Below are 26,789 nucleotides of genomic sequence, written 5' to 3'. Positions count from 1 at the left end.
GTCACAATGCTGCAGACACCTTGGGGAAACAACAGAAAGGGCAGACTCATTCCTGGCGCATTCACAGCCATATAAGGAGACATTGGAACACAGCGCCTTCAGAATCTGGGGCATTTCCTGTATGAAACTTAATCTTGGTTTCGCCTGTAGCATTAGTTCTGGGGCACTCACAGATAATATCTTTGCAGTTTTGGAAACGTCAGAGTTTTTTCATTCCAAAGCTGTCAATTACATGCATAGTCGAGCATCTTTTCGTGACAAAATATCTTGTTTAAAATGGGAACGTTTTTTATCCAAAAATTAAGAGCGCCCCCTATCTCGAAGAAGTTAAGACGCCGAACTGCAGTCAGGTCAAGATCCTGGTGAGCACGCAGATGAGTTTCTCTGAAACTGTTTCTGACAGTTTGTGCAAATAATTTGGTTATATAAACCCACAGTTTCATCAGCTGTCCGGATGGCTGGTCTCAGACGATCCTGCAGGTAAATAATCCAAATGTGGAGGTCCTGGGCTGGTGTGGTTACAGTCTGCCATTGTGAGGCCAGTTGGACGTATTGCCAAATTCTCTAAAAGGATGGAGGTTTACGGTAGAGAAATTCTGGCAAGAGCTCAGACCATACAAACGCTCCACACCGCGTGGCCGCGGCCACCCTAATCTGGTGGTCCCAGCGCGCACGACCCACGTGGAGTTCCAGGTCTCCGGTAGCCTCTGGAACTGCCGATCTGCGGCCAACAAGGCAGAGTTCATCTCAGCCTATGCCTCCCTCCAGTCCCTCGACTTCTTGGCACTGACGGAAACATGGATCACCACAGACAACACTGCTACTCCTACTGCTCTCTCTTCGTCTGCCCACGTGTTCTCGCACTCCCCGAGAGCTTCTGGTCAGCGGGGTGGTGGCACCGGGATCCTCATCTCTCCCAAGTGGTCATTCTCTCTTTCTCCCCTTACCCATCTGTCTATCGCCTCCTTTGAATTCCATGCTGTCACAGTTACCAGCCCTTTCAAGCTTAACATCCTTATCATTTATCGCCCTCCAGGTTCCCTCGGAGAGTTCATCAATGAGCTTGATGCCTTGATAAGCTCCTTTCCTGAGGACGGCTCACCACAGTTCTGGGCGACTTTAACCTCCCCACGTCTACCTTTGACTCATTCCTCTCTGCCTCCTTCTTTCCACTCCTCTCCTCTTTTGACCTCACCCTCTCACCTTCCCCCCCTACTCACAAGGCAGGAAATACGCTCGACCTCATCTTTACTAGATGCTGTTCTTCCACTAACCTCATTGCAACTCCCCTCCAAGTCTCCGACCACTACCTTGTATCCTTTTCCCTCTCGCTCTCATCCAACACTTCCCACACTGCCCCTACTCGGATGGTATCGCGCCGTCCCAACCTTCGCTCTCTCTCCCCGCTACTCTCTCCTCTTCCATCCTATCATCTCTTCCCTCTGCTCAAACCTTCTCCAACCTATCTCCTGATTCTGCCTCCTCAACCCTCCTCTCCTCCCTTTCTGCATCCTTTGACTCTCTATGTCCCCTATCCTCCAGGCCGGCTCGGTCCTCCCCTCCCGCTCCGTGGCTCGACGACTCATTGCGAGCTCACAGAACAGGGCTCCGGGCAGCCGAGCGGAAATGGAGGAAAACTCGCCTCCCTGCGGACCTGGCATCCTTTCACTCCCTCCTCTCTACATTTTCCTCTTCTCTCTCTGCTGCTAAAGCCACTTTCTACCACTCTAAATTCCAAGCATCTGCCTCTAACCCTAGGAAGCTCTTTGCCACCTTCTCCTCCCTCCTGAATCCTCCTCCCCCCTCCTCCCTCTCTGCAGATGACTTCGTCAACCATTTTGAAAAGAAGGTCGACGACATCCGATCCTCGTTTTCTAAGTCAAACGACACCGCTGGTTCTGCTCACACTGCCCTACCCTGTGCTCTGACCTCTTTCTCCCCTCTCTCTCCAGATGAAATCTCGCGTCTTGTGACGGCCGGCCGCCCAACAACCTGCCCGCTTGACCCTATCCCCTCGTCTCTTCTCCAGACCATTTCCGGAGACCTTCTCCCTTACCTCACATCGCTCATCAACTCATCCCTGACCGCTGGCTACGTCCCTTCCGTCTTCAAGAGAGCGAGAGTTGCACCCCTTCTGAAAAAACCTACACTCGATCCCTCCGATGTCAACAACTACAGACCAGTATCCCTTCTTTCTTTTCTCTCCAAAACCCTTGAACGTGCCGTCCTTGGCCAGCTCTCCCGCTATCTCTCTCAGAATAACCTTCTTGATCCAAATCAGTCAGGTTTCAAGACTAGTCATTCAACTGAGACTGCTCTTCTCTGTATCACGGAGGCGCTCCGCAGTGCTAAAGCTAACTCTCTCTCCTCTGCTCTCATCCTTCTAGACCTATCGGCTGCCTTCGATACTGTGAACCATCAGATCCTCCTCTCCACCCTCTCCGAGTTGGGCATCTCCGGCACGGCCCACGCTTGGATTGCGTCCTACCTGACAGGTCGCTCCTACCAGGTGGCGTGGCGAGAATCCGTCTCCACACCACGTGCTCTCACCACTGGTGTCCCCCAGAGCTCTGTTCTAGGCCCTCTCCTATTCTCGCTATACACCAAGTCACTTGGCTCTGTCATAACCTCACATGGTCTCTCCTATCATTGCTATGCAGACGACACACAATTAATCTTCTCCTTTCCCCCTTCTGATGACCAGGTGGCGAATCGCATCTCTGCATGTCTGGCAGACATATCAGTGTGGATAACGGATCACCACCTCAAGCTGAACCTCGGCAAGACGGAGCTGCTCTTCCTCCCGGGGAAGGACTGCCCGTTCCATGATCTCGCCATCACGGTTGACAACTCCATTTTGTCCTCCTCCTAGAGCGCTAAGAACCTTGGCGTGATCCTGGACAACACCCTGTCGTTCTCAACTAACATCAAGGCGGTGGCCCGTTCCTGTAGGTTCATGCTCTACAACATCCGCAGAGTACGACCCTGCCTCACACCGGAAGCGGCGCAGGTCCTAATCCAGGCACTTGTCATCTCCCGTCTGGATTACTGCAACTCGCTGTTGGCTGGGCTCCCTGCCTGTGCCATTAAACCCCTACAACTCATCCAGAACGCCGCAGCCAGTCTGGTGTTCAACCTTCCCAAGTTCTCTCACGTCACCCCGCTCCTCCGCTCTCTCCACTGGCTTCCAGTTGAAGCTCGCATCCGCTACAAGACCATGGTGCTTGCCTACGGAGCTGTGAGGGGAACGGCACCTCAGTACCTCCAGGCTCTGATCAGGCCCTACACCCAAACAAGGGCACTGCGTTCATCTACCTCTGGCCTGCTCGCCTCCCTACCACTGAGGAAGTACAGTTCCCGCTCAGCCCAGTCAAAACTGTTCGCTGCTCTGGCCCCCCAATGGTGGAACAAACTCCCTCACGACGCCAGGACAGCGGAGTCAATCACCACCTTCCGGAGACACCTGAAACCCCACCTCTTTAAGGAATACCTAGGTTAGGATAAAGTAATCCCTCTCACCCCCCCCCCCCCCTAAAAGATTTAGATGCACTACTGTTCCACTGGATGTCATAAGGTGAATGCACCAATTTGTAAGTCGCTCTGGATAAGAGCGTCTGCTAAATGACTTAAATGTAAATGTAGCTCTGGTGGACAGTCCTCCAGTCAGCATGTCAATGCTCCTTCAGAACTTGACATCTGGTGTTGTGACAACTGCACATTTGAGTGGCCTTGTATTTTCCCCAGCACAAGGTGCACCTGTGTGCTGATCATGCTGTCTAATCAGCTTCTTGATATGTCACACCTGTCAGATGGATGGATTATGTCACTAACAGGGATGTGAAAATGAAATTTTTCTTGAAACGTGGGACCGGCACTTAACATGATGCGTTTTATATTTTTGTTCAGTGTAGATGGGTGTACCTAATAAACTGTCCGGTGAGTACATAGATGCTTTGCATTTTGACCAACTATCATTGTTACTCCCTTCTCCCCAGTCCCTTCTTCTTCCCATTCGACACACGGCAGATGCTCTTCTATGTGACTGCTTTTGACCGCGACCGGGCCATGCAGCGCCTCCTCGACACCAATCCTGAGATCAACCAGTCAGATTCCCAGGACAGCCGTGTGGCACCCCGCCTCGACAGAAAAAAGGTGTTGAATATTTTGGTGTAATGTCACCTAATCGACTCGATGTATGCCTTTCTGGAATGGGTTTAATAAGTGTAGCCAAGAGGAGTGGGCATCACCAACTAAAAATATTCAGCCTGCTTTTTGTACTCTACCGACTCCTGTTTGTCTTTTCACTAACTCCTCATTTCTGCTCTTCCTCCTGTCTCTAGCGAACGATAAACCGTGAGGAGCTGCTGAAGCAGGCGGAGTCAGTGATGCAGGACCTCGGCAGCTCCAGAGCCATGCTGGAGATCCAGTATGAGAACGAGGTACAGTACATGCATTCACACCCTCATTACAGAGCACTGTTCAATCACCTCCATTTAGAGTTTGTCCCTCTCATAAGGTACCACAGAACTTGGAGTCGTTTGGGGGGGTAGATTTTGAACATGACCCTGGACTTATCTAGATAGAAGCTCCATCGCTCTCCCGCCTTTCTTTCTCTCTCTCCCTTACTCCCCCGGTCTCTGTCCTTCTGTCAGGTGGGCACAGGGCTGGGTCCCACCCTGGAGTTCTACGCCCTGGTCTCCCAGGAGCTGCAGAGGGCCGACCTCGGGCTGTGGAGGGGTGAGGAGGTCGCCCTGTCCAACCCAAAAGGTAACTTTCTACTCCAACCCTCTGGGGAATATATTTGTCTCTAAATAGGAGCTCTTAAAATAATTTTAAAGTGATTTCTGCAACAAACAACCAAATTTAATTTGGACAGAAATAGGATTTATTTTAGATTTAAAGGCTTTCCTACAGTTTTCCAAGATGTGCCTGGGTGGCAGCTGTTAATTCACATGCAGAGATATGGGCTCCTAAAGAGGACGGATCATTGCTGAGTAGCTTGTCTTTGAGACCCACATTGGAGCAACTCTTCCTCTCCCTAAATTTCCTCTTCTCCCAGGAAGCCAAGAAGGGACCAAGTACATGTTCAGCTCCAGAGGGCTGTTTGCCGTTCCCTTTGGCAGGACAACCAAACCGGCACACATCGCCAAAATCAAGATGAAGTTCCGCTTCCTGGGCAAGCTGATGGCCAAGGCTATAATGGACTTCAGACTGGTAAATAGTAACACTTTGTACCTCTGACCAGTGGACCAGTCTCTGTGTAGTCTACACTGCTAATGCTTCTAGACCTTCACTTTTAGTTGTTTTGGAGGGGTTTTTACACTTACATTACTTGCCTTAAGCCCTGTTTGCCAGAATAAGGGTGATTTGTATTTGGGTGATTTGTATATACATTTTTTCTGCGCTCCTACTTTAACTCCCCTCTTCTACAGCCCTCCTACACCTTTCAAGCAGAATTGTACACTTACCTGAACCTCTCAGTAGGGAGCCCTCTGCTGATCTAACACCTGTCTCCCTCCCAGCTGGACCTGCCCCTGGGGCTGCCCTTCTACAAGTGGATGCTGCGGCACGAGACCTCCATCAGCTCCCACGACCTGATCAACATCGACCCGGGCGTGGCCAAGTCCATCCAGCACCTGGAGGACATCATCCGCCAGAAGAGGAGGCTGGAGCAGGACCGCTCCCAAGTCAGTCCCCGATACAAAACCTCCCCAGATGCAGCTAACCTCAGTCATTACAATTTGTCTTTGGTGATGAGAACTTGGATACTCTTATGGAGGTCTTTCTCAGAGATGGGGTTCATAGTGGTAGCTTTAGTAAGGCTTGATTTACACTCCAATAGACATCCGCTTAGTGGCTCTCCCCACGCACTGCGCAAAGGGCTCTGCAGTCCACACGTAAATTTAATGTGTCAGAATTTGCAGCTGTACTCAAGTGTCAGTGATGTTTTGCTAAGGAGAGTGCTTGGTGGAGTGTAAAACCGTTATGGCCCCTCCCTATCAGATTGATGCTTTTCATGTTACGTTCCCCATATTAATAAAAGGCCTGTTTCCTCCTAGACGAGGGAGACCCTGCAGCAGGCGCTGGAGAGTCTCAACATGAACGGCTGCTCTGTGGAGGATCTGGGCCTGGACTTTACCCTCCCCGGTTTCCCCAACATCGAGCTGAAGAAGGGAGGCAAGGATATCCCTGTTACAATCTACAATCTGGAGGAGTACCTCAGGGTGGGTAGCTCGTGCACACACACTTCCTTAGACACACACATACATCACTCCTACATAGACTCTCCACAAAAGTGTCCACCTCCTTATGGAGCTGACCGTTGGTCCCATTCTCTCCACAGCTGGTGGTCTACTGGACGATGAACGAAGGTGTGTCCCGGCAGTTTGAATCTTTCAGGGAAGGGTTTGAGTCAGTCTTCCCCCTGCATCACTTGCAGTATTTCTACCCTGAAGAGGTGAGTACTGCTTTCAATAATCCCAAAAGGCATTTATTTAGGTGTTTGGCATTTATTTAGGTGACATCTTCAGGATGTCTTGTTGCCAATCCCCTCTGTGCTCTTCCTTCCGCCTGTAGTTGGATCAGCTGCTTTGTGGCAGCAAGTCCGAGACCTGGGACGTCAAGACCCTGATGGAGTGCTGTCGTCCCGACCACGGCTACACGCATGACAGGTGAGTTACTCCACCGACCAGAGCTCTGACCAGACCTACACTTAGTGTCATGTTTAGGACTTGTCAGAGTGCAATGGTCTGACGTTTTATCTGTTTTTCTCCACAGTCGTGCTGTGAGGTTCCTTTTTGACGTGCTCAGCAGTTTCGATGCAGAGCAGCAGAGACTTTTCCTGCAATTTGTAACAGGAAGCCCAAGGCTGCCTGTTGGAGGTGAGTGGTCATGGATACATACTCACCATACACACTTGAAGATTTGTTGTGCTCCGAAGTTGAGTGGTCCCATTCTCCGATTTGAGAATTGAACAATCCCACACTTTGGGTGACATGTGCAATGCACTTTAACTGATGCTGTAGTTATGTCGTACCCTCATGCACTTAGTAAACAAATGAATGTGACACTGCTCACTCAACTGGAAACCCACAAATGCACATGAAAATATCAGACCTCAAGTACAGAGAATAGGACAAGACAACAAAGTATGTCGACAGACAAATCCAGCCATGGCAGTTTTGAGCTGATTCTGATCATGCCACCTCCTTCTCTCTAGGTTTCCGTAGTCTGAACCCGCCGTTGACCATCGTGCGGAAGACATTTGAGTCGACGGAGAACCCGGACGACTTCCTGCCGTCGGTTATGACCTGTGTCAACTACCTGAAGCTGCCTGACTACTCCAGCATCGAGATAATGCGCAAGAAACTGTTGATTGCGGCCCGTGAGGGCCAGCAGTCCTTCCACCTGTCCTGATCCCACAGTCTCTCCTATTCAAAATGCCTTCTACAGCAAACTGACGAAATCATGACTTCATTTTTAGTTTTTCTTTTTGTAATCACCTACATCAAGGCCAAGTGTGTACAGCCTTCTTGTTAGAGAACACAGCTTGCAGAAATTAAAGAAGGACTTGAGTTATATATTTGCTGCCCCTGTCTCCTACAAAAAAGGCGTTAAATGACTCACAGAACAAAACAAAAAAATTATCAGTTGAGTAATGTTTAAAAAAAACTGAAGGAAAAAAAAAACTTGAGTTACATTTTAAAATGCGTTGCTGTGTGATATTTAAAGGGATGTTTCCTCAGTGGTGAATGTCTGTGGTGGAGGTCCATAGAGCAAGCTAGGTTCACTTTAGCTCCAAAGATAATTTGTACAGAAAAAAATTCCAGACTGCTCATTCTACACATTTGATAGAATAGCTCTTTGTTCTCATGTCTCCTTTCCCCTTCAGTTTGTCTGTTTTCCATTCTGTTCTCCTGTATTATACGGCCCGGCCCCAGTTTGTGTGTTGCATTATGGTTCTGCTTCCCCTCCTTTTGTGTGTGTTTGCGTATACATTTTTTGGAAATGAGAGTTGGAGTTGGTTGACTGCGGGTAGGGATGACAGCTTCTTTTTTTTTTATATATATATTTTTTTTCCCAAGTTGAAATTGTGTTCTGGTCTATAATTACAAAGAGCTTCAGCTCAAACATGATAAGAGTTATCCAGTGTGTTGAATAAGTTAACTTACTTTATGCTCTCACTTTGATAGAGTAGTAGTGTCTCAGATGGACGCTGAGGGAGTGCGCTCTGACAGACTGACTGGCTTAGGCCAAGCTCTGAGCCCCCCCCAATCCCTATTGTAGCTGAGCGCACCCATTTGGCTGGACTCATTTTATCGTTTCACGGCCAGATAGCATTTCAAGTTCATTTATGGAATAAGAGTTTATATGCAGTTTCATGCCCGGTTTGAGGTGGGGATGTCTGCTTCACCTTTTTTTAATTTTCAGTTTCTTCTTGCTGTCTTTTTTTTGGCTGCTGGCTTGGAACAAACCTTGTTGTGCACCTGCAGTCTGTGGCCAGGGGAGGGCCCCACTCAATTCTCTCCTGGCCCAATCGTTCATGTGCTGGTTTCTAAGATCTGCAATAATTTACTGCATCAGGTTAATGTTTTTACCTGAACATAAAATAAAGTAACTGTTTGACTCATCTGTGTTCTCTTTATTTAATCCATCCTCCTGTTCTTCCTTTCATCCTTCATTCTGTGGATCTGACTGAGATAGTCTTGGAGGTGATCAATGGGGGTAGGATTTGCTTGATTTAAAACATACCTCATTTATATTAACAGTTGATTACCACTGACCCTACCCAATTCTGTCATGGTTTATTAAGAGGAGCACTTGAAGTGTTGATGTTTCAGTGAATGGTGGACAAAGGTCTTGCGTATGAACTGAGTGTGTGTGTGTATATATTAACTTGCATTGTAAAATGTACGTTTTTGAATTGTCCTCATTATAGGTAACTTCACTTATTTTTTTTAGAACCATTAATGTTCTGAGGGACATGGAATTGGACATAACAACTGAGATATACAGTATAATTTGGTGCTTGTCTTTTTTTATCTTTTTTTTTTTTTTTTTTACACATGTACAAGTGTGTATTAATACATGTGTGAACTGGAAATGTTTTTTTTGCATATCCCTACTCTTCCTGAGACCCTCAGAGTAGGCCGTGACCTCAGTAGGGTCACAGCCAGGGAGATGGCTAGGGGACAGGCGGAGAGGTATCTTGAATGTCACCTCCAGAGGAATTTGTTTTCCTTTCCTACCCCAGCAGGGTGAGTCTAACCTCTTCCCTTACGAAACAAAGATTGCATTCAGAGTGCCGTGGAACTGCAGTACACTGTTGAATAAATAGGTCAAGTGCAGTATAACTGCAATATGCTGCAAATACTGTACAAAATTTACTGCAGTAATTTAGCAGTTCTAGTGCAGTATAACTAGTAATTCTGCAATTACTGTGTCCAGAATACCACAGACTGCAGTTACTACACTTTTACTGCAGTTTCAAAACTGCAATCTTTTTATTGTAAGATTTGAGGAAGTGGGTAGTGAGGCTTTGGAGATACAGCAAATAAGCATAGGGTCCACTGCTGTGCTACAGTTTCACCTGTAGCACACACTCAATGCTGCCTTAAGTTCTGCATAATGGAATTGAGTTAGAAATGTATTTGCCAAGTGATATCACTAAATGGCCAATAAATGGATCCCACTGAATAATTTTTTGTTTCTTCTCTACAGTCCAAGTGTCCTTTGCAGTCAACTACAAAGGGAATTATTCACGACTTAAATCAGACTTACATTTAGTCTGTCTTGGGGCACCATTGAAAGTCTAATGTGCCAATAAATTCTCATTAGATAGCTTATTAATAGGGCTTTGTCAGTGAAGGGATTGCACCACCATGACGGGTCAGAATCCCAGTTATATTGAGTCATGTATGGCTACATACAATACTGCCCGAACCAGTAACTCCATAACCTTCTCTACCTTTTATTTTTTTAAAGCATGCAAGCAGATAAGTTGGCTACAGTACCTTGCTCTCTCTGTGAGATGAATAAAGTGGTTGAGCTGACAGATTTACTGGCCTGTGCGAAGACTCATGGAAATAGAGAGTTGGGACTCAGCGGAGGGCTGACGTGCTTTTCACGACCACCGTGCGTTATATCGACCACACCGCATGGTCACAGTGAAGAGGATACCGGGATGCTGTGGAGTGATGGTTGCTGATAATGGGCCTATGTAGATATTCCATTAAAAAATCTGCCATTTCCAGCTACAATAGACATTAACAATGTCTACAGTGTATTTCTGATCTATTTTATTTTATTTTAATGGACAAAAAAAAAAAAATCTTTCAAAAACAAGGACATTTCTAACTGACCCCAAACTTTTGAACGGTAGTGTAGGTAGTAGTAGGGTACCATTTGGGACATAATCTAAAAATCCTGAGCTTTTACAGTTCTGATGTTATAAGATCCTGATTGAGAGAATGGTATTTCATCAAGATATTTGAAGATCATTAAGAGACCGTTCTTTTATATTTATCATGCAAAGTTGTTTAATTAGATTCTTGCAACTTGCTAAGGTTTTATTTCACCTTGAAGGTCTTTAGAACCATTCATAGGCAGAGTTTGGTGTAAGCAGGGTGAGAGGTAATTCACATCAGAGGCAGTTCATGGTTGGGTGGAGAATGAACTGACCTCTGGGCTCACCTCTGAAGGTGATGGAGAGAAACAAGAAGAGTCGCTGACATTACAGCTATAATGCCTGTCAAGTGTACAGGTCCCCTCGGGATCGCCATGGAAACTGGTTGCTTAGTAATTTAGAGTATTTGAAGAGAGGGTGTATAGTTTAGATTATTGCTCTGATTCCTTTTTTTGTACGATTTAAAATTAATTTTTCAAACAATACAGTCGTGGCCAAATGTTTTGAGAATGACACAAATATTAATTTCCACAAAGTTTGCTGTGTCAGTGTCTTCAGATATTTTTGCCAGATGCTACTATGGAATACTGAAGTATAATTACAAGCACTTCATAAGTGTCAAAGGCTTTTATTGACAATTACATGAAGTTGATGCAAAGAGTCAATATTTGCAGTGTTGACCCTTCTCTTTCAAGACCTCTGCAATCCACCCTGGCATGCTGTCAATTAACTTCTGGGCCACATCCTGACTGATGGCAGCCCATTCTTGCATAATCAATGCTTGGAGTTTGACAGAATTTGTGGGTTTTTAGTTTGTCCACCCGCCTCTTGAGGATTGACCACACGTTTTCAATGAGATTAAGGTCTGGGGAGTTTCCTAGCCATGGACCCAAAATATCTATGTTTTGTTCCCCGAGCCACTTAGTTATCATTTTTGTCTTATGGCAAGGTGCTCCATCATGCTGGAAAAGGCATTGTTCGTCACCAAACTGCTCCTGGATGGTTAGGAGAAGTTGCTCTCGGAGGATGTGTTGGTACCATTCTTTATTCATGGCTGTGTTCTGAGTGAGCCCACTCCCTTGGCTGAGAAGCAACCCCACACATGAATGGTCTCAGGATGCATTACTGTTGGCATGACACAGGACTGATGGTAGTGCTCACCTTGTCTTCTCCGGACAAGCTTTTTTCCGGATGCCCCAAACAATCGGAAAGAGGATTCATCAGAGAAAATGACTTTACCCCAGTCCTCAGCAGTCCAATCCCTGTACCTTTTGCAGAATATCAGTCTGTCCCTGATGTATTTCCTGGAGAGAAGTGGCTTCTTTGCTGCCGTTCTTGACACCAGGCCATCCTCCAAAAGCCTTCGCCTCACTGTGCATGCAGATGCGCTCACACCTGCCTGCTGCCAATCCTGAGCAAGCTCTGTACTGGTGGTGCCCCTATCCCGCAGCTGAATTAACTTTAGGAGACGGTCCTGGCGCTTGCTGGACATTCTTGGGCGCCCTGAAGCCTTCTTCACAACAATTGAACCGCTCTCCTTGAAGTTCTTGATGATCCGATAAATGGTTGATTTAGGTGCAATCTTCCTGGCAGCTATATCCTTGCCTGTGAAGCCCTTTTTGTGCAAAGCAATGATGACGGCACGAGTTTCCTTGCAGGTAACCATGGTTGACAGAGGAAGAACAATGATTCCAAGCACCACCCTCCTTTTGAAGCTTCCAGTCTTTTATTCGAACTCAATCAACATGACAGAGTGATCTCCAGCCTTGTCCTTGTCAATACTCACACCTGTGTTAACAAGAGAATCATTGACATGATGTCAGCTGGTCCTTTTGTGGCAGTGCTGAAATGCAGTGGAAATGTTTTTTGGGGATTCAGTTAATTTGCATGGCAATTAATTTGATCACTCTTCGTAACATTCTGGAGTATATGTAAATCATACAAACTGAGGCAGCAGACTTTGTGAAAATGAATATTTGTGTCATTCTCAAAACTTTTTGCCACGATTGTACAAAACATACACGTACAAAAGACAACATACAGACGAACACAAACATCAACAGCTTCACACCTGCCCAGACCCACCTACTATCACCCCTATCTCCAGTGCCTGCGCTACTCTCCACCACGTCCTCAATTGCGTTCATCTCCATCGCCCACGGTCTTTCAATATTTAGATATTGAAGCATATGATTTTTCCATTGTCTTAACGAGGATTGGTTGATTTCAAGTTTTTAAGTATACGTTTTTTCAAGGTAATTGACAGGAAGAGTATCGTCCAAACCATCGGGTATCTCACTGCACCCTCATATGACATGTCTTGAAATATGCAAACAGATGGATTAGAAGTACATTTTCATTGTAATACTTCTGACAGCCAAGTTTCTATCTCCGCCCATAAGTTTTGGACTTAATAGCATTTCCAGAATGCATGGATTATTGAGTCATTGTACCAAGATTTGTTCTTCTTAAGTTTTGGTTTTCAAAGAGCTTGTCAGTTGGATTATTGCTCTGATTCCAGTGTAGCAGATGGAGATCTGTTCCCAGTTCCACTGTGGAATGTCTCTTATGTAGTGCAGCAAATACTCTGCATCATTCCAAATGTGAATTGTGACCAGCTTTACTTAGCTGAAACTCTGTGGTAAAACTAGCAGAAATGGCCATCTGTTTTCTATGAATATGATGTGGAATAGCCCCCCCTCCAGCTCCAAGGAGGTCCAATCAAACTTTATTTGCCACATGCGCCGAATACAACAAGTGTAGACTTTATGTGCATATATGTGCGCTGCTCTGTGTGTTTGTATGTGTGAGGGAGGGAGGGAGAGGGAGAGAGGGAGAGAGAGAGAGAGAGAGAGAGAGAGAGAGAGAGAGAGAGAGAGAGACATAGTGTGTCATCACCTGTCGTCACTATGAATCAGAGCTGGGGCGGTAGCTAGCCCCCTTCCTCAGTCTCCTCATCAGCCAGTCAGCTCTCTCGCTCAGTAGCAGTGCACACAGCCAGTCTACAGCATCCCTACCAGCCTGCTTCTTACATTCACACACTCTCCATTCAGCTCCCTCATCAACACACCAAGATAGCAGAGCGACCAGCAGCTTACTCACTAAGCCAGAGCTAAGAGGAACAGAGAGCAAGAGACAAATAAGGGATAAACATACATAAGAGAAGATGAGGATGCCTGTGCCCACGCAGCGCCCCCTGTACCTCCTCCTGCTTCTGCTGAGTGCCGGGGGTGGGGGTCTCTCCTCCCCCCTTGATCTGGAGCCCCCTGCTCCGGAGGCTGCTGCCCCGGTTGAGGCTGACCCCACCCAGGCCACTCCCCTGCCTGACCCCTGCGAGGGACGGCCCTGTCTCAACGGAGGCGCCTGCTCGGCCCAGCCCTCCGACCCGGAGACAGAGGACACTCTGCCCAACACCTGGGCTTACAGCTGCACCTGCACCTCCGGCTTCACCGGACGCAACTGTGAGGTGAGCCTGACCCACCTGCCTGTGTCTGTCTGTCTGTCTGTCTGCTATTATCCTGCTTGGTTCTATTACATTTAGAATGTGTTGATACCGGTATAACATAATGTGCACCTCTCTTTCTCTCTTCTCCCTTGGAGATGGTTTTTAATGGGAGCATGTGATGTGAGCGAGACTTGAAGAGGAGTGCTGTGTTGCTGTGGCAACAGGAGTAGAGAGGAGTAGCGAAGTAGGAGACGGGAGTGCGTATGATAGGAAAAAGAGATGGATCAGTACAGCAGTACTGTGATGATGTTTAGGAAAAAGAGATGGATACCAGCAGTACAGCAGTTATGTGAGAACTGTGTGAAATACATTGAAATACAATGTTATTTTTTTTTGTGGGGGGGCTTTACTAACCTTGTGGGGACCAAAAGTCATCATAAGGATAGTAAAACAAGGACAATTCGGACAAGTGGGGACATTTCACTGTTACACACAAGGAGAAAGGCTATGTTAGATTTAGGGGTTAAGTTTAGGGTTAGGGTTAAGGTTATTTTAAGGGTTAGGAAAATAGGATTTTGAATGGGAATCAATCGTTTGGTCCCCACAAGGATAGGAAAACAAACATGTGTGTGGCTACCGTGAATAAGCACTGTTGTGAGCGGAGTAGAACTTACCTACAACTATTGGCATTAATCGGGCCATTGATTCTATTATAGAGAACTGTTCTTTTTTATTTATCCATTATTTTACCAGGTAAATTGACTGAGAACACGTTCTCATTTGCAGCAACGAACTGGGGAATAGTGACAGGGGAGAGGAGGGGGATGAATGAGCCAATTGTAAACTGGGGATTATTAGGTGACCGTGATGGTTTGAGGGCCAGATTGGGAATTTAGCCAGGACACCGGGGTTAACACTCCTACTCATACAATAAGTGCCATGGGATCTTTAATGACCTCAGAGAGTCAGGACACCTGTTTAACATCCCATCTGAAAGACAGCACCCTACACAGGGCAGTGTCCTCAATCACTGCCCTGGGGCATTGGGATATATATAAGATTTTTTTTTAGACCAGAGGAAAGAGTGCCTCCTACTGGCCCTCCAACACCACTTCCAGCAGCATCTGGTCTCATATCCAGGAACTGACCAGGACCAACCCTGCTTAGCTTTAGAAGCAAGCCAGCAGTGGTATGCAGGGTGGTGTGCTGCTGTTATCAATGAATGTGCTCTCCTACGATTGATATGGCTTTTATTCATTAATCATGACCTATTTCTATGAACCCATGGCGTTTTGACCCTCATTGAATTTTGTGACAATTTCTAATGATTCCTTACATCAGCAAGAAATAACTTTACCAGTTATTCAAACAACTTCACCATCTTTACCAGTGATAGAGGTGATGCGCTTGAATAACTGACGCGTGTGATGAAACATGTCTAACTGTATGACCTGAATGGGTGGGAATGTTTCCTAAGGAAAATGCCAATGTCCTTGCTTCACATACCACTGGTCATAATGACCTCAATAGCAGAATGTGTTTCGCATTTCAATCTTACCTAACCCAGTTCTTTGTAGGATACCTCAAGGGGATTCAGAGTTGACTCAACTATTCACTGCATGTAGCGAATACTGCTTGTTATTATGAGGTAGATAGCAATAGGATTCAGTCTGTAAGGCCCCTGTCTGATTTATTCAGGTGTAAGAGAGTGCATCCACAAACAGCAGCCAGCGTCATTGTATCTCATAACCAAACTTTCAAGGTGACTCTTTGCTGAGAACTTTGACAGCTACAAACCCACAGGTGGCAGGTAGGACTCCCACAATCAGAGCCTGGTCACAGGCCAATCTACCTGAAGAAAAGGAGAAGTGTGTGGAGGTGAGTGTGCTGTCTGACTGGCTGTGTAAATTGAACCAATGGGGATGGAACCCAGGTTTCCCATTTTCCAACCCAATGTCTTAACTATTACGCAGAGAGGACGTCTTCAAGGTCCGAGGATGACATTTGGGGTCTCAGGCCTGATTCCAAATGACTTCTACTACATTCAGGATAGACTTTGCACCACCACCAGCAGTGACAGAACAGCAGCGGCCTTCTTAATTGGACATTCAGCCAGGGACCTTATCAATGTCTCCTTGGCTGGCCTTGTTTCCTTCTCCTGGAATAGAAATGGTGAGGGCAGCAGCGGTAGTTTGGTACTGTCGCAACCACTCCGCTCCTCAGCACCACAGGTCTGCCACTGCCAGCCTATGAGAGAAACACTTTGGGGAGTAACTGATTCTTCTCTCCCCATCCCCCCCCCCCTTTCTCCATGGCAACTGGAGCAGCAGTCAATAGGGATTTGGTAAATGACCTGTTTTGTCGGACGGACAGCGGGACACACTGGCTGTTTGCATCCTTCCTCCGTGCGTCACACTCGCACCACAGATGGAGCTCGGAAGTGGAGGGAGAGGGAGAGAGAGAGAGAGAGAGAGAGAGAGAGAGAGAGACGGGAGATGGAGAGTTGAAAATGTGAGATGGAAAGAGAGAGATCGATTGAGAGAGAAAAAGAGAGAGGGGGAGATGGAGAAAGACGGATGGGAGATGGAGAGAGAGAGAGAACGAGAAAGCAACTGACAGTATGAACTGTGAGGGAATCAGTCAAACATCCTATCCTAAAGGAATCATTTGTCTAATGAGCTCAAGAGTTTAGGAGACTAAATGTTTTCTGTGCTGGAGAGTAGGAGGAGAAGAAAGTGAGATTTGACCTCTGAGGGTGTGCCATTGTTCGATAGTGTTAGAGTCAGTTAACCATCATGTCTCATCCTGAGCTGGTTCAGATGGGAGCTGTGAAAAGAAGATATCCAAGTCATTATAGTACTGTTCAGGACTGCCATATAGTGTGAATGTTTGTTTACCTGAACATCTACCCATTCTAGTCTGATAGATGTGCTCTGCACTAAGTATGTGTGTCAGTGTCAGGGAGTCTGTAGAGTGTATCACCCCTTAAAGACAAGCCCACAATGAGCTCTTATTGGATTGTTCAGCCTTTCAGCATTATGAGATGGTGAATAGTGGATTGTTGAGCTGGGTTCACTTAATCTCATTTCTCTAGCATTTTGTGTTTACCATTACAAAGTATACCTCTCTATGAGGTCACTCACTTCCAATGATTCCTAGCGAAGATTTCGTTTGAGCTCTGCACTTTTCTGGAGATTGTGTGGAGGTTTAGCATAATGGGTTTTCATTGTGGTGGAATGGAATGGAAACTGTTTGAACTGTTTCAAGTGGCAGGTGGCTCTATGTATTCAGAACCACTAGTTAAGGGAGCTGCGCATCACAGCTTTAAAGGAAAAATATTTTTCTGAATCTCGAGGTAGAAAAAAATAGTTCCAAAAGGGATCTTCGGCTGTCCCAATAGGAGAAACCTTTTTTGGTTCCTTTCCTCTGTGGAAAGGGTTTTGCATGAAAACAAAAAAGGGTTCTACCTGGAACCAAAAGGGTTCTACATGGAACCCAAAAGGGCTCTTCAAAGGCTTTTCCTATGGGGACAGCCGAAGAACCCTTTTAGGTTCTAGATGGCACCTTTTTTTTAGCACTCCCTCAACCCCTCCCAGCACCCATAATGTCTCCTTGCTGCTCCTCAGCCCCCCTCACCACCAGGTACCCTCTGCTATGCACAGGCCAGGGCCCTGCAGAATACTAACATGTGGTATGCTAGGAGAAGGGACTGGCCCGTGGTGAGTGGTGGTGGTGATCTGCTTGTGTCTCTCAGAGTCTCTGGGTTGCTACAGAGCTACAGCTTTTGTTCCAGCATTTCAGTGCCATCCAGTTAAGGCTAGCTCAAGGCACAACGCCACACAGCCCTTTAGTCTCAGTCTGAGCTGCTTTCATATCCCCTGCTTGTTAGGGGAGCAGAAAGATAGAGGCCACAAGGAATATGGTAATACCCACACAGCTTTTTATCCCAACACTGCAGATTGAGTACTCATTACAGTATTTACATGATCATTACAATACCATAGAGAGACTGTGGCACAGGGAGTTTACGGTGGTCTTTACCATCAGATCATAATGTTTGGATTAGAATTAATGTTGTTTTATTCCATTGCTGATAAGACTGCTTCCAGTCTGAGAGAGAATCAGCAGGTTGAACAGGAGATGGTCATGCTCACTCTCTCCCCCTGCTGGTCAACTGTGGTTTGTATGTGTGTGTGTGTGTTTCTGTGTGAGTGCATGTGTGTGTGTTTATTTGTGGTTGTCTGGTCTGTGTGAGTGCATGCGTGTGTGTTTATTTGTGGTTGTCTGGTCTGTGTGTGTGTCTGTGTGAGTGCATGTGTGTGTGTGTTTATTTGATGTTGTCTGGTGCGTGTATGTGTGTGTGCTTGTGTGTGTGTTTATTTGTGGTTGTGTGTGTGTGTGCTTGTGCTTGTGCTTGTGTGTAAAGGTTGGATGTGTGGAGAGTGCAAACAGTCTCTAAAGGTGTCAGTTCGGCTGGCACCTAGCCGAAGTCGGTTAAGCAAACCGAACAAGTAGTACTCTTTGTCCATTCTGAGACGCCATAGCCAGTATACACTTCCTCACAATAGTCAGAATGAATCTAAGATAATTCAAGAAATTTGTCATTCATTTTGACGTTTTTGCCAAGGAGAACTTAGTCACACAATTTTAGATCTAACTAAGGTGTTTGGTGCAGTATTTCTCAATAAAAAAATGTGCATCATCTCTCATTGAATCACAACAAAGACTTTCTTGAATAATCTCTACTATTGATCAATCACTGACGAAAGGGCGTAGACTTTGGCTGCTGACTTCAGCTATTGACTTCAGCTGGCCTGTAGAAAACAATGTGTATGCCCGAAACCCTTACCGAAGTCCAAAACAAACAAAAACGTCACACAATGTCGTCATAATATATGCACAAACTCTTCCAAACTGTTTCGGGTGGGAAGCATGCATACACTTTAGGGGGCTGAGCATGCATCTGTGGGGGGCCCCTCACCACTTGGGGTCTGCCCGTCAGGAAGTCCAGGATCTCGTTATTGAGGGAGGGGTTCAGACCCAGGGCACTGAGCATAATGATGGTATTCCTCTTGTCTAGGATGGGGCAGAGTGCAGCGAAATTGCGATTGTGTTTTCCGTTGAACTTTTTAGGCGGTATGAAAATTGCAGTGGGTTCAGTGTGTTAGGTAAGGTTGATGTATATAGTCGTAGTATCCCACCTTAACATTAGCAGCAGGGAGCATAAGTCCTACTGTCTGTAAGGCAGACTGACAGTTCTGGACTGAAACATCTCATTCTGCAGCCCTGCAGCACTGCAGACCATCTCACCCTGTCACTCACCCATTTGTCTTACAAGAAATAGAACAGCAACATGGACTATTCTAGACTACAGCACCCCTTGGGTATTCTACTCTCGTTGTCTCGTTCTTTAAGTTTTCTTCCTTGCATTTCTCCCTCTTGCCTTCTTTATCTGAGTTGTATCTCACTCTGAAGTATTGTATCCCCTCTTTTTTTCACTCAACCGGGTTGGTTTAGTTTGGCATGTAGAAGCTCATATTTTAGTGTCATTTTCTATATACATCCTGGTAGCCTAGCGTATGGGCAGAACAGAATCAAATCAAATCAAATATATTTATATACAGAGCCTTTCCGTTCACCTTCACACTCCTGGGCCAGACTACACTCAATCATATGACCCACTGAAGAGATGAGTCTTCAGTAAAGACTTAAAGGTTGAGATCGAGTCTACGTCTCTCACATGGGTAGGCAGACCATTCCATAAAAATTGAGCTCTATAGGAGAAAGCCCTGCCTCCAGCTGTTTGCTTAGAAATTCTAGGGACAATTAGGAGGCCTGCGTCTTGAGACCATAGCGTACGTGTAGGTATGTACGGCAAGACAAAATCAGAGAAATAGGTAGGAGCAAGCCCATGTAATGCTTTGTAGGTTAGCAGTAAAACCTTGAAATCAGCCCTTGCCTTGACATGAAGCCAGTGTAGGGAGGCTACCACTGGAGTAATATGATCAAATCAGGGTCCAGAGTAACACCGAGGTCCTTCACAGTTTTATTTGAGACGACTGTACAACCATTAAGATTAATTTTCAGATTCAACAGAAGATCTCTTTGTTTCTTGGGACCTAGAACAAGCATCTCTGTTTTGTCCGAGTTTAAAAGTAGAAAGTTTGCAGCCATCCACTTCCTTATGTCTGAAACACAGGCTTCTAGCGAGGGCAATTTTGGGGATTCACCATGTTTAATTGAAATGTACAGCTGTGTGTCATCCGCATAGCAGTGAAAGTTAACATTATGTTTTCGAATGACATCCCCAAGAAGTAAAATATATAGTGAAAACAATAGTGGTCCTAAAAAGGAACCTTGAGGAACACCGAAATTTACAGTTGATTTGTCAGAGGACAAACCATTCACAGAGACAAACTGATATCTTTCCGACAGATAAGATCTAAACCAGGCCAGAACTTGTCCGTGTAGACCAATTTGGGTTTCCAATCTCTCCAAAAGAATGTGGTGATCGATGGTATCAAAAGCAGCACTAAGGTCTAGGAGCACGAGGACAGATGCAGAGCCTCGGTCTGATACAATTAAAAGGTCATTTACCACCTTCACAAGTGCAGTCTCAGTGCTATGATGGGGTCTAAAACCAGACTGAAGCATTTCGTGTACATTGTTTGTCTTCAGGAAGGCAGTGAGTTGCTGCGCAACAGCCTTTTCAAAAATGTTTGAGAGGAATGGAAGATTCAATATAGTTTTTTATATTTTCTGGGTCAAGGTTTGGCTTTTTCAAGAGAGGCTTTATTACTGCCACTTTTAGTGAGTTTGGTACACATGCGGTGGATAGAGAGCCGTTTATTATGTTCAACATAGGAGGGCCAAGCGCAGGAAGCAGCTCTTTCAGTAGTTTAGCTGGAATAGGGTCCAATATGCACCTTGAATAATAAACATAAAAGGCCTATATCTACTAGTGGAAGGATAGTCAAGAAGATATTTCAAGGATTTTTCACACTTGAGTACAAGTTCATAGATCAAGGAAAGCATAAACATTCAGATTTAGAAGAATTGTTATGTTATTAATGCTGGTTTCGAAGAACCCGAAAATATACAATATCATCAATGTCAGCGAATACGATGGATATTTTTTTTTAACCATCACCAATCATCAATAATCTCATATTCAGGGTGGTGTCCTCTTGATGTGATGTTTCCCATATTTCTCTGAAGAGAAGAGCACTCACTCGGCCAAATGCTCATTTCCACAACACACATCACCTTCCCTTTTGATCTTGATCTTTGATCTTGTGGCTGAGAGAGGTCTGTGCATATGGATGGGGTGATTATGGCCAACATGGCCTTCATTGCCAACCTTAATAGGCTCTGTGGTGTTGAGCTACAATAAGCCGAATCCAACCTGGCAACCTCACAACCCATCCCAATATGACCTGGTTGCCAGACTATTATTCAATGACAAACGTTCGGAGAGTTGGCTAAAAGCTCCAGCTGATCTGGAACTCAAACACCAGCCTATTCTTTCTGATCTCATCCTCTATTGGTGCTGTTGTCAGGTCAATGTCAGTTCGGGTGAGGGATGGAGGAGGACTGAAGAGAAGATTACTCTTTTGTCTGTTGTCATAGGACACAGACATTTGTCTTTTTTCTCTGTCCTAGATTGAGAAAGGCTCTTTTGCCAGTGTGTTTATGTTTCTGCTGTTTGTCTGTCCTAAGTTCTATTTATATCCTCTATGGCCCTAGGCTTTGCGTCACAAGGCTGGGGGTAAAACACATACTGCTCTTACTCAGCAAGTATCCACCCTCCATCCACCATGGTCATTAGTATACATGCCTCCTAATAATTAGCAGTCATATTGTGGTTACCTATGTGTGTGTGAGCGTGTGCGTGTGCGTGTGTGTGTGTGTGTGTATATGTATATGTATGTTTGGAGGATAAGGATGGAGATGTGGAAAGACTGATACCACCAGCGAGTGTGTGTCTTCATCATCTGTACTTTTGCCCTTCGTTCTTCCAGGGGAGGGTGTCTCTTAGCAACAGTGCAGCCAAATCCGCCTGCCGTCTCCACTGAGTTATAGTTTACACACACAGACACATAGACGGGCATCCAGACACACATACTGATCTAAGCCACAGACACAGTTTATCAGCGTAACAGCATTTAATGAGGCGGTGTGGGATGATACCCAGTTTGTTCTGTGTATTGGAGTAGTCTTGAACAGCTTGCTGGGTCCCTGAGACACTAAACGAGGGCTTAATCTAAAGGAGGCCTGTTGTTTTACCTCAGATAGCATGACTCTATCTGCAATGTCGATGGCAGACGATGACAGAGGCCCCCTGAGGAGACAGACAGACAGAAAGGCAGACACACACTATATATATGCCATTTAGCAGACGCTTTAATCCAAAGTGATTTACAGTCGTGTGTGCATAAATTTTACATACGGGTGGCCCGGGGAATTGAACCCACAATCCTGACATTACTAATGCCATGCGATATCAACTGAACCATACAGGACCACAAGGGCAAGCGGGCAGACAGATACCTTATAACAAGTGGAACGGCATTGTTGTTCAGTTGAAGTTATTTTTCTGATTGGTATGATCTAAAACTACACTTTGGTTTGTTTAACATATTTTCGATAAAATTTGTCTAGAATCAAATAATGAATTTGACAGATGAACGTAATCTCTCTAAGAATAGTTGGAGGGGTGGCCTATTGTTTGTTCGTTTTGGCCACCAGTGACAGTGAATGTCATTCCAGGCAATTTGTTCTGTATTTTTTTGTTTTGTATGATTATATGTTCCCTGCCAGCACTGAATCTTAAATGAATGACTTAAATGTAAATGTAATGTAAATGTCCGCGTAAGTACTGTGATACTAAATAACCTGGGAAGGTTTACATTGTTGGGATAGTCACCATTTGGTTACAATTTTGTAACCAGTTAATATGAAAGTCTTATGTAAAGAAAGTGCAGTCATTACTTCATGTTATGGAACAAACTTAATATCTTGATTTACAGGAAATGTGTTTAATTGCTTGTAACCCACCTAAAGATATGTGGATAGATCACTTCCAAAGTGACACATCTACTTAGGTTGTGTGTATATACACTCTGGACAAAACATTAGGAACACCTGCTCTTTTCATGACAGACTGACCAGGTGAAAGCTATGATCCCTTTTTGATGTCACTTGTTAAATCCACTTCAATCAGTGTAGATGAAGGGGAGGAGACAGGTTAAAGAGATATTTTAAGCTTTGAGACAATTGAGACATGGATTGTTTATGTGTGCCATTCAGAGGGTGAATGGGCAAGACAAAAGATTTAAGTTCCTTTGAACAGGGTATGGTAGGAGGTGCCAGAGAACTGCAATGCTGCTGGGGTTTTCAAGCTCAACAGTGTCCTATGTGTATCAAGAATGGTCCACCACCCATCCAGGACATCCAGCCAACTTCACACTGTGGGAAACATTGCAATGTTTTGTACACTCAGTTATGTCCCAAATGGCAGTCTATTCCCTTTATAGTGTGCACTGCTTTTGGCCAGAGCCCTATGGTCCTTGGTCAAAAGTAGTGCACTATATAGGGACTAGGGTGCCATTTGAGATGTATCCCGTCTCTAACTCAGCAACCTTGCACAGGCCACAAACTCCACTTCCACAGTCCTCTGTATAGTAAATTAAGCATAGAAATGGCTTGAGGATGTTGGAAACCAAGCTTAGATAATCAGATAATATAATCAGAGCCGCCTGCAGATCAATGTGATCTCCCACCTGGTTTTAGCTTTTTACCAGGACTGGGAGAAGTAGTTGGCATTGAATCATACAGTATATTTGGTTTTAACATTTTTTTTTAATGCAGGCAGACAGACAGACAGACAGACAGACAGACAGACAGACAGACAGACAGACAGAGCCCCTAAGATAGACAAGAATACAGACAGGCAGGGCCCCTAAGACTGACAGGAATAGGAAGAGAAGTGTCTGTGTTCCCCTCCCAGTGGGTGTGTTGTTAGCCCAGGGCGCTAACCAGAGTGATTAGATAGCATTAGCAGCTGGGTCTCTGTGCTGACTGGGGAGGGGGGCTAAGGAGCCCTGGGGAGGGTAGGGGATCTCTGTCTGAGTCCAGCGTCCCCTGCTGTATAGGAAGCCATCACTTTACACAAATGACGTATATAAAATGTATAAACATATATAAACCATATATAATACTGTATATACATTGCTCTACATACAGTGCCTTGCAAAATTATTCATCCCCATTTCATATCTTGTTGCATTACAAACTGTCATTTAAATGGATTTGGATTTCATGTAATGGACATACACAAAATAGTCCAAGTTGGTGAAGTGAAATGAAAAAAATAACAACAAAAATAAAAACCTGAAAAGTGGTGCGTGCATATGTATTCCCCCCCTTTGCTATGAAGCCCCTAAATAAGATCTGGTGCAACCAATTACCTTCAGAAGTCACATTATTAGTTAAATAAAGTCCAATCTAAGTGTCACATGATCTGTCACATGATCACAGTATATATACACCTGTTCTGAAATGCCCCAGAGTCTGCAACACCACTAAGCAAGGGGCACCACCAAGCAAGCGGCACCATGAAGACCAAGGAGCTCTCCAAACAGGTCAGGGACAAAGTTGTGGAGAAGTGCAGATCAGGGTTGGGTTATAAAAAAATATCCGAAACTTTGAACATCCCACGGAGCACCATTAAATCCATTATTAAAAATGGAAAGAATATGGCATCACAACAAACCTGCCAAGAGAGGTCCGCCCACCAAAACTCACGGACCAGGCAAGGAGGGCATTAATCAGAGAGGCAACAAAGAGACCCAAGATAACCCTGAAGGAGCTGCAAAGCTCCACGGCGGAGATTGGAGTATCTTTCCATAGGACCACATTAAGCCGTACGCTCCACAGAGCTGGGCTTTACGGAAGAGTGGCCAGAAAAAAAGACATTGCTTAAAGAAAAAATTAAGCAAACACGTTTGGTGTTGGCCAAAAGGCATGTGGGAGACTTCCCAAACATATGGAAAAAGGTACTCTGGTCAGATGAGACTAAAATTGAGGTTTCTGGCCATCAAGGAAAACGCTATGTCTGGCGCAAACCCAACATCTCTCATCACCCCGAGAACACCATCCCACAGTGAAGCATGGTGGTGCCATGAATACAGGGGAATTTTTGAGGGAAACCTGTTTCAGTCTTCCAGAGATTTGAGACTGGGACGGAGGTTCACCTTCCAGCAGGACAATGATCTTAAGCATACTGCTAAAGCAACACTTGAGTGGTTTAAGGGGAAACGTTTAAATGTCTTGGAATGGCCTAGTCAAAGCCCAGACCTCAATCCAATTGAGAATCTGTGGTATGACTTAAAGATTGCTGTACACCAGTGGAACCCATCCAACTTGAAGGAGCTGGAGCAGTTTTGCCTTGATGAATGGGCAAATATCCCATTTGCTAGATGTGCCAAGCTTATAGAGACATACCCCAAGAGACTGCAGCTGTAATTGCTGTGAAAGGTGGATCTACAAAGTATTGACTTTGGGGAGGTGAATAGTTATGCACACTCAAGTTTTCTTTTTTTTCTTTCTTTTTTTTCTTAATAAGTTTTCTTATTTCTTGTTTGTTTCACAGTAAAACATATTTTGCATCTTCAAAGTGGAAGGCATGTTGTGTAAATTAAATGATACAACCCCCCCCCCAAAAAAAAATATATTTTAATTCCAGGTTGTAAGGCAACAAAATTTGAAAAATACCAAGGGGGTGATTACTTTCGCAAGCCACTCTACAGTACAGGGATATCACAACATTCCTCACCAGGTGACATGAACAAGTAAAAACTCTAAGCCTTAAGTTTTAGATGTGTGGAGCATTCTTCCTTCCTTCCTGCATATCTCCACAGGATGGACAAAGCAATCATGATACTTTCCTATTATGAAGGAACTCATCAAACTCACCTAATGAATCTAAATATAGTGTGTCTAGTTTTTTTCATTTACATCTTACATCACCAATCACTTCCAGCCAGAAGGGGTATTTCCATAGTCATCATCATTTCTAGAACCTACTCTTTCCTTTTATTGTTGCCTGACAACATGGTCATTAACAAAAACAGCTGCAAAGCTATTGGATGTCTAAAACCATCAAATACAGTGGTACATGAGACACCCTTTCTCCCTTAGGAGACTAAAAAGATTTGGCAGGGGTCCCCAGATCCTCAAAAAGATCCTCAAAAAGTTCTACAGCTGCATCATAGAGAGCATCCTGACCGGTTGCATCACCTCCTGATATGGAAACTGCCCTGCATCTGACCGTAAGGCACTACAGAGGGTAGTACGTACGGCCCATCACTGGGGCCAAGCTTCCTGACATCCAGGACATACAGTTGAAGTCAGAAGTTTACATATACCTTAGCCAAATACATTTAAACTCAGTTTTTTCACAATTCCTAACATTTAATCCTAGTAAAAATTCCCTGTTTTTATTTCTTTCATCACATTCCCAGTGGGTCAGAAGTTTACATACACTGTCATGACTCCAACCTAAGTGTATGTAAACGTCCGACTTCCACTGTATATACTAGGCGTTGTCAGAGGAAAGCCCAAAATATTTTAAAAACTCACAGACTGTTGTCTCTGCTACCGCACGGCAAGTGGTAACGGAGCGCCAAGTCTAGGACCAAAAGTCTCCTTAACAGCTTCTACCCCCCCCTTTGTTTTTACACTGCTGCTCGCTGTTTATTATCTATGCATAGTCACTTTACAAATTACCTTGACTATCCTGTACCCCTGCACATTGACTCGGTACCGGTACCCCCTGTATAGAGCCTCGTTATTGTTATGTACATTTGTTGTGTTACTTTTTGATTGATTAGATTTTTTAAACTTTAGTTTATTTAGTGAATATCTTATTAACTCTAT

At 45.0% G+C, this 26,789-nt stretch overlaps 2 protein-coding genes across 4 annotated transcripts in view; both read left to right on the top strand.

The window, feature by feature from the left end:
* Positions 1 to 8,629, top strand: part of LOC115136908 (E3 ubiquitin-protein ligase TRIP12-like) — a 53,970-nt gene extending 45,341 nt beyond the window's left edge. For all 3 annotated transcript variants that reach the window (XM_029672815.2, XM_029672814.2, XM_065024548.1), the window contains exons 33-42: positions 3,996 to 4,152; positions 4,341 to 4,439; positions 4,653 to 4,767; positions 5,060 to 5,214; positions 5,523 to 5,687; positions 6,060 to 6,224; positions 6,344 to 6,457; positions 6,577 to 6,671; positions 6,778 to 6,881; positions 7,220 to 8,629. In XM_029672815.2, coding sequence (XP_029528675.2) covers positions 3,996 to 4,152; positions 4,341 to 4,439; positions 4,653 to 4,767; positions 5,060 to 5,214; positions 5,523 to 5,687; positions 6,060 to 6,224; positions 6,344 to 6,457; positions 6,577 to 6,671; positions 6,778 to 6,881; positions 7,220 to 7,416 — 1,366 coding nt within the window. In that variant the 3' untranslated portion in view covers positions 7,417 to 8,629. The remainder of the gene's footprint in view (positions 1 to 3,995; positions 4,153 to 4,340; positions 4,440 to 4,652; positions 4,768 to 5,059; positions 5,215 to 5,522; positions 5,688 to 6,059; positions 6,225 to 6,343; positions 6,458 to 6,576; positions 6,672 to 6,777; positions 6,882 to 7,219) is intronic.
* Positions 8,630 to 13,386: 4,757 nt separating this feature from the next.
* The window catches only part of LOC115136907 (delta and Notch-like epidermal growth factor-related receptor), a 90,060-nt gene continuing 76,657 nt past the window's right edge, over positions 13,387 to 26,789 (top strand). The window contains exon 1 of the mRNA XM_029672813.2: positions 13,387 to 13,871. Coding sequence (XP_029528673.1) covers positions 13,572 to 13,871 — 300 coding nt within the window. The 5' untranslated portion in view covers positions 13,387 to 13,571. The remainder of the gene's footprint in view (positions 13,872 to 26,789) is intronic.

The sequence above is a fragment of the Oncorhynchus nerka genome, linkage group LG11 (assembly GCF_034236695.1).
Source record: "Oncorhynchus nerka isolate Pitt River linkage group LG11, Oner_Uvic_2.0, whole genome shotgun sequence".
NCBI classification, from domain to species: Eukaryota; Metazoa; Chordata; class Actinopteri; order Salmoniformes; family Salmonidae; genus Oncorhynchus; species Oncorhynchus nerka.
Note: the sequence above shows the minus strand (reverse complement) of the source record. Positions and strands in the feature narration are given on the sequence as shown.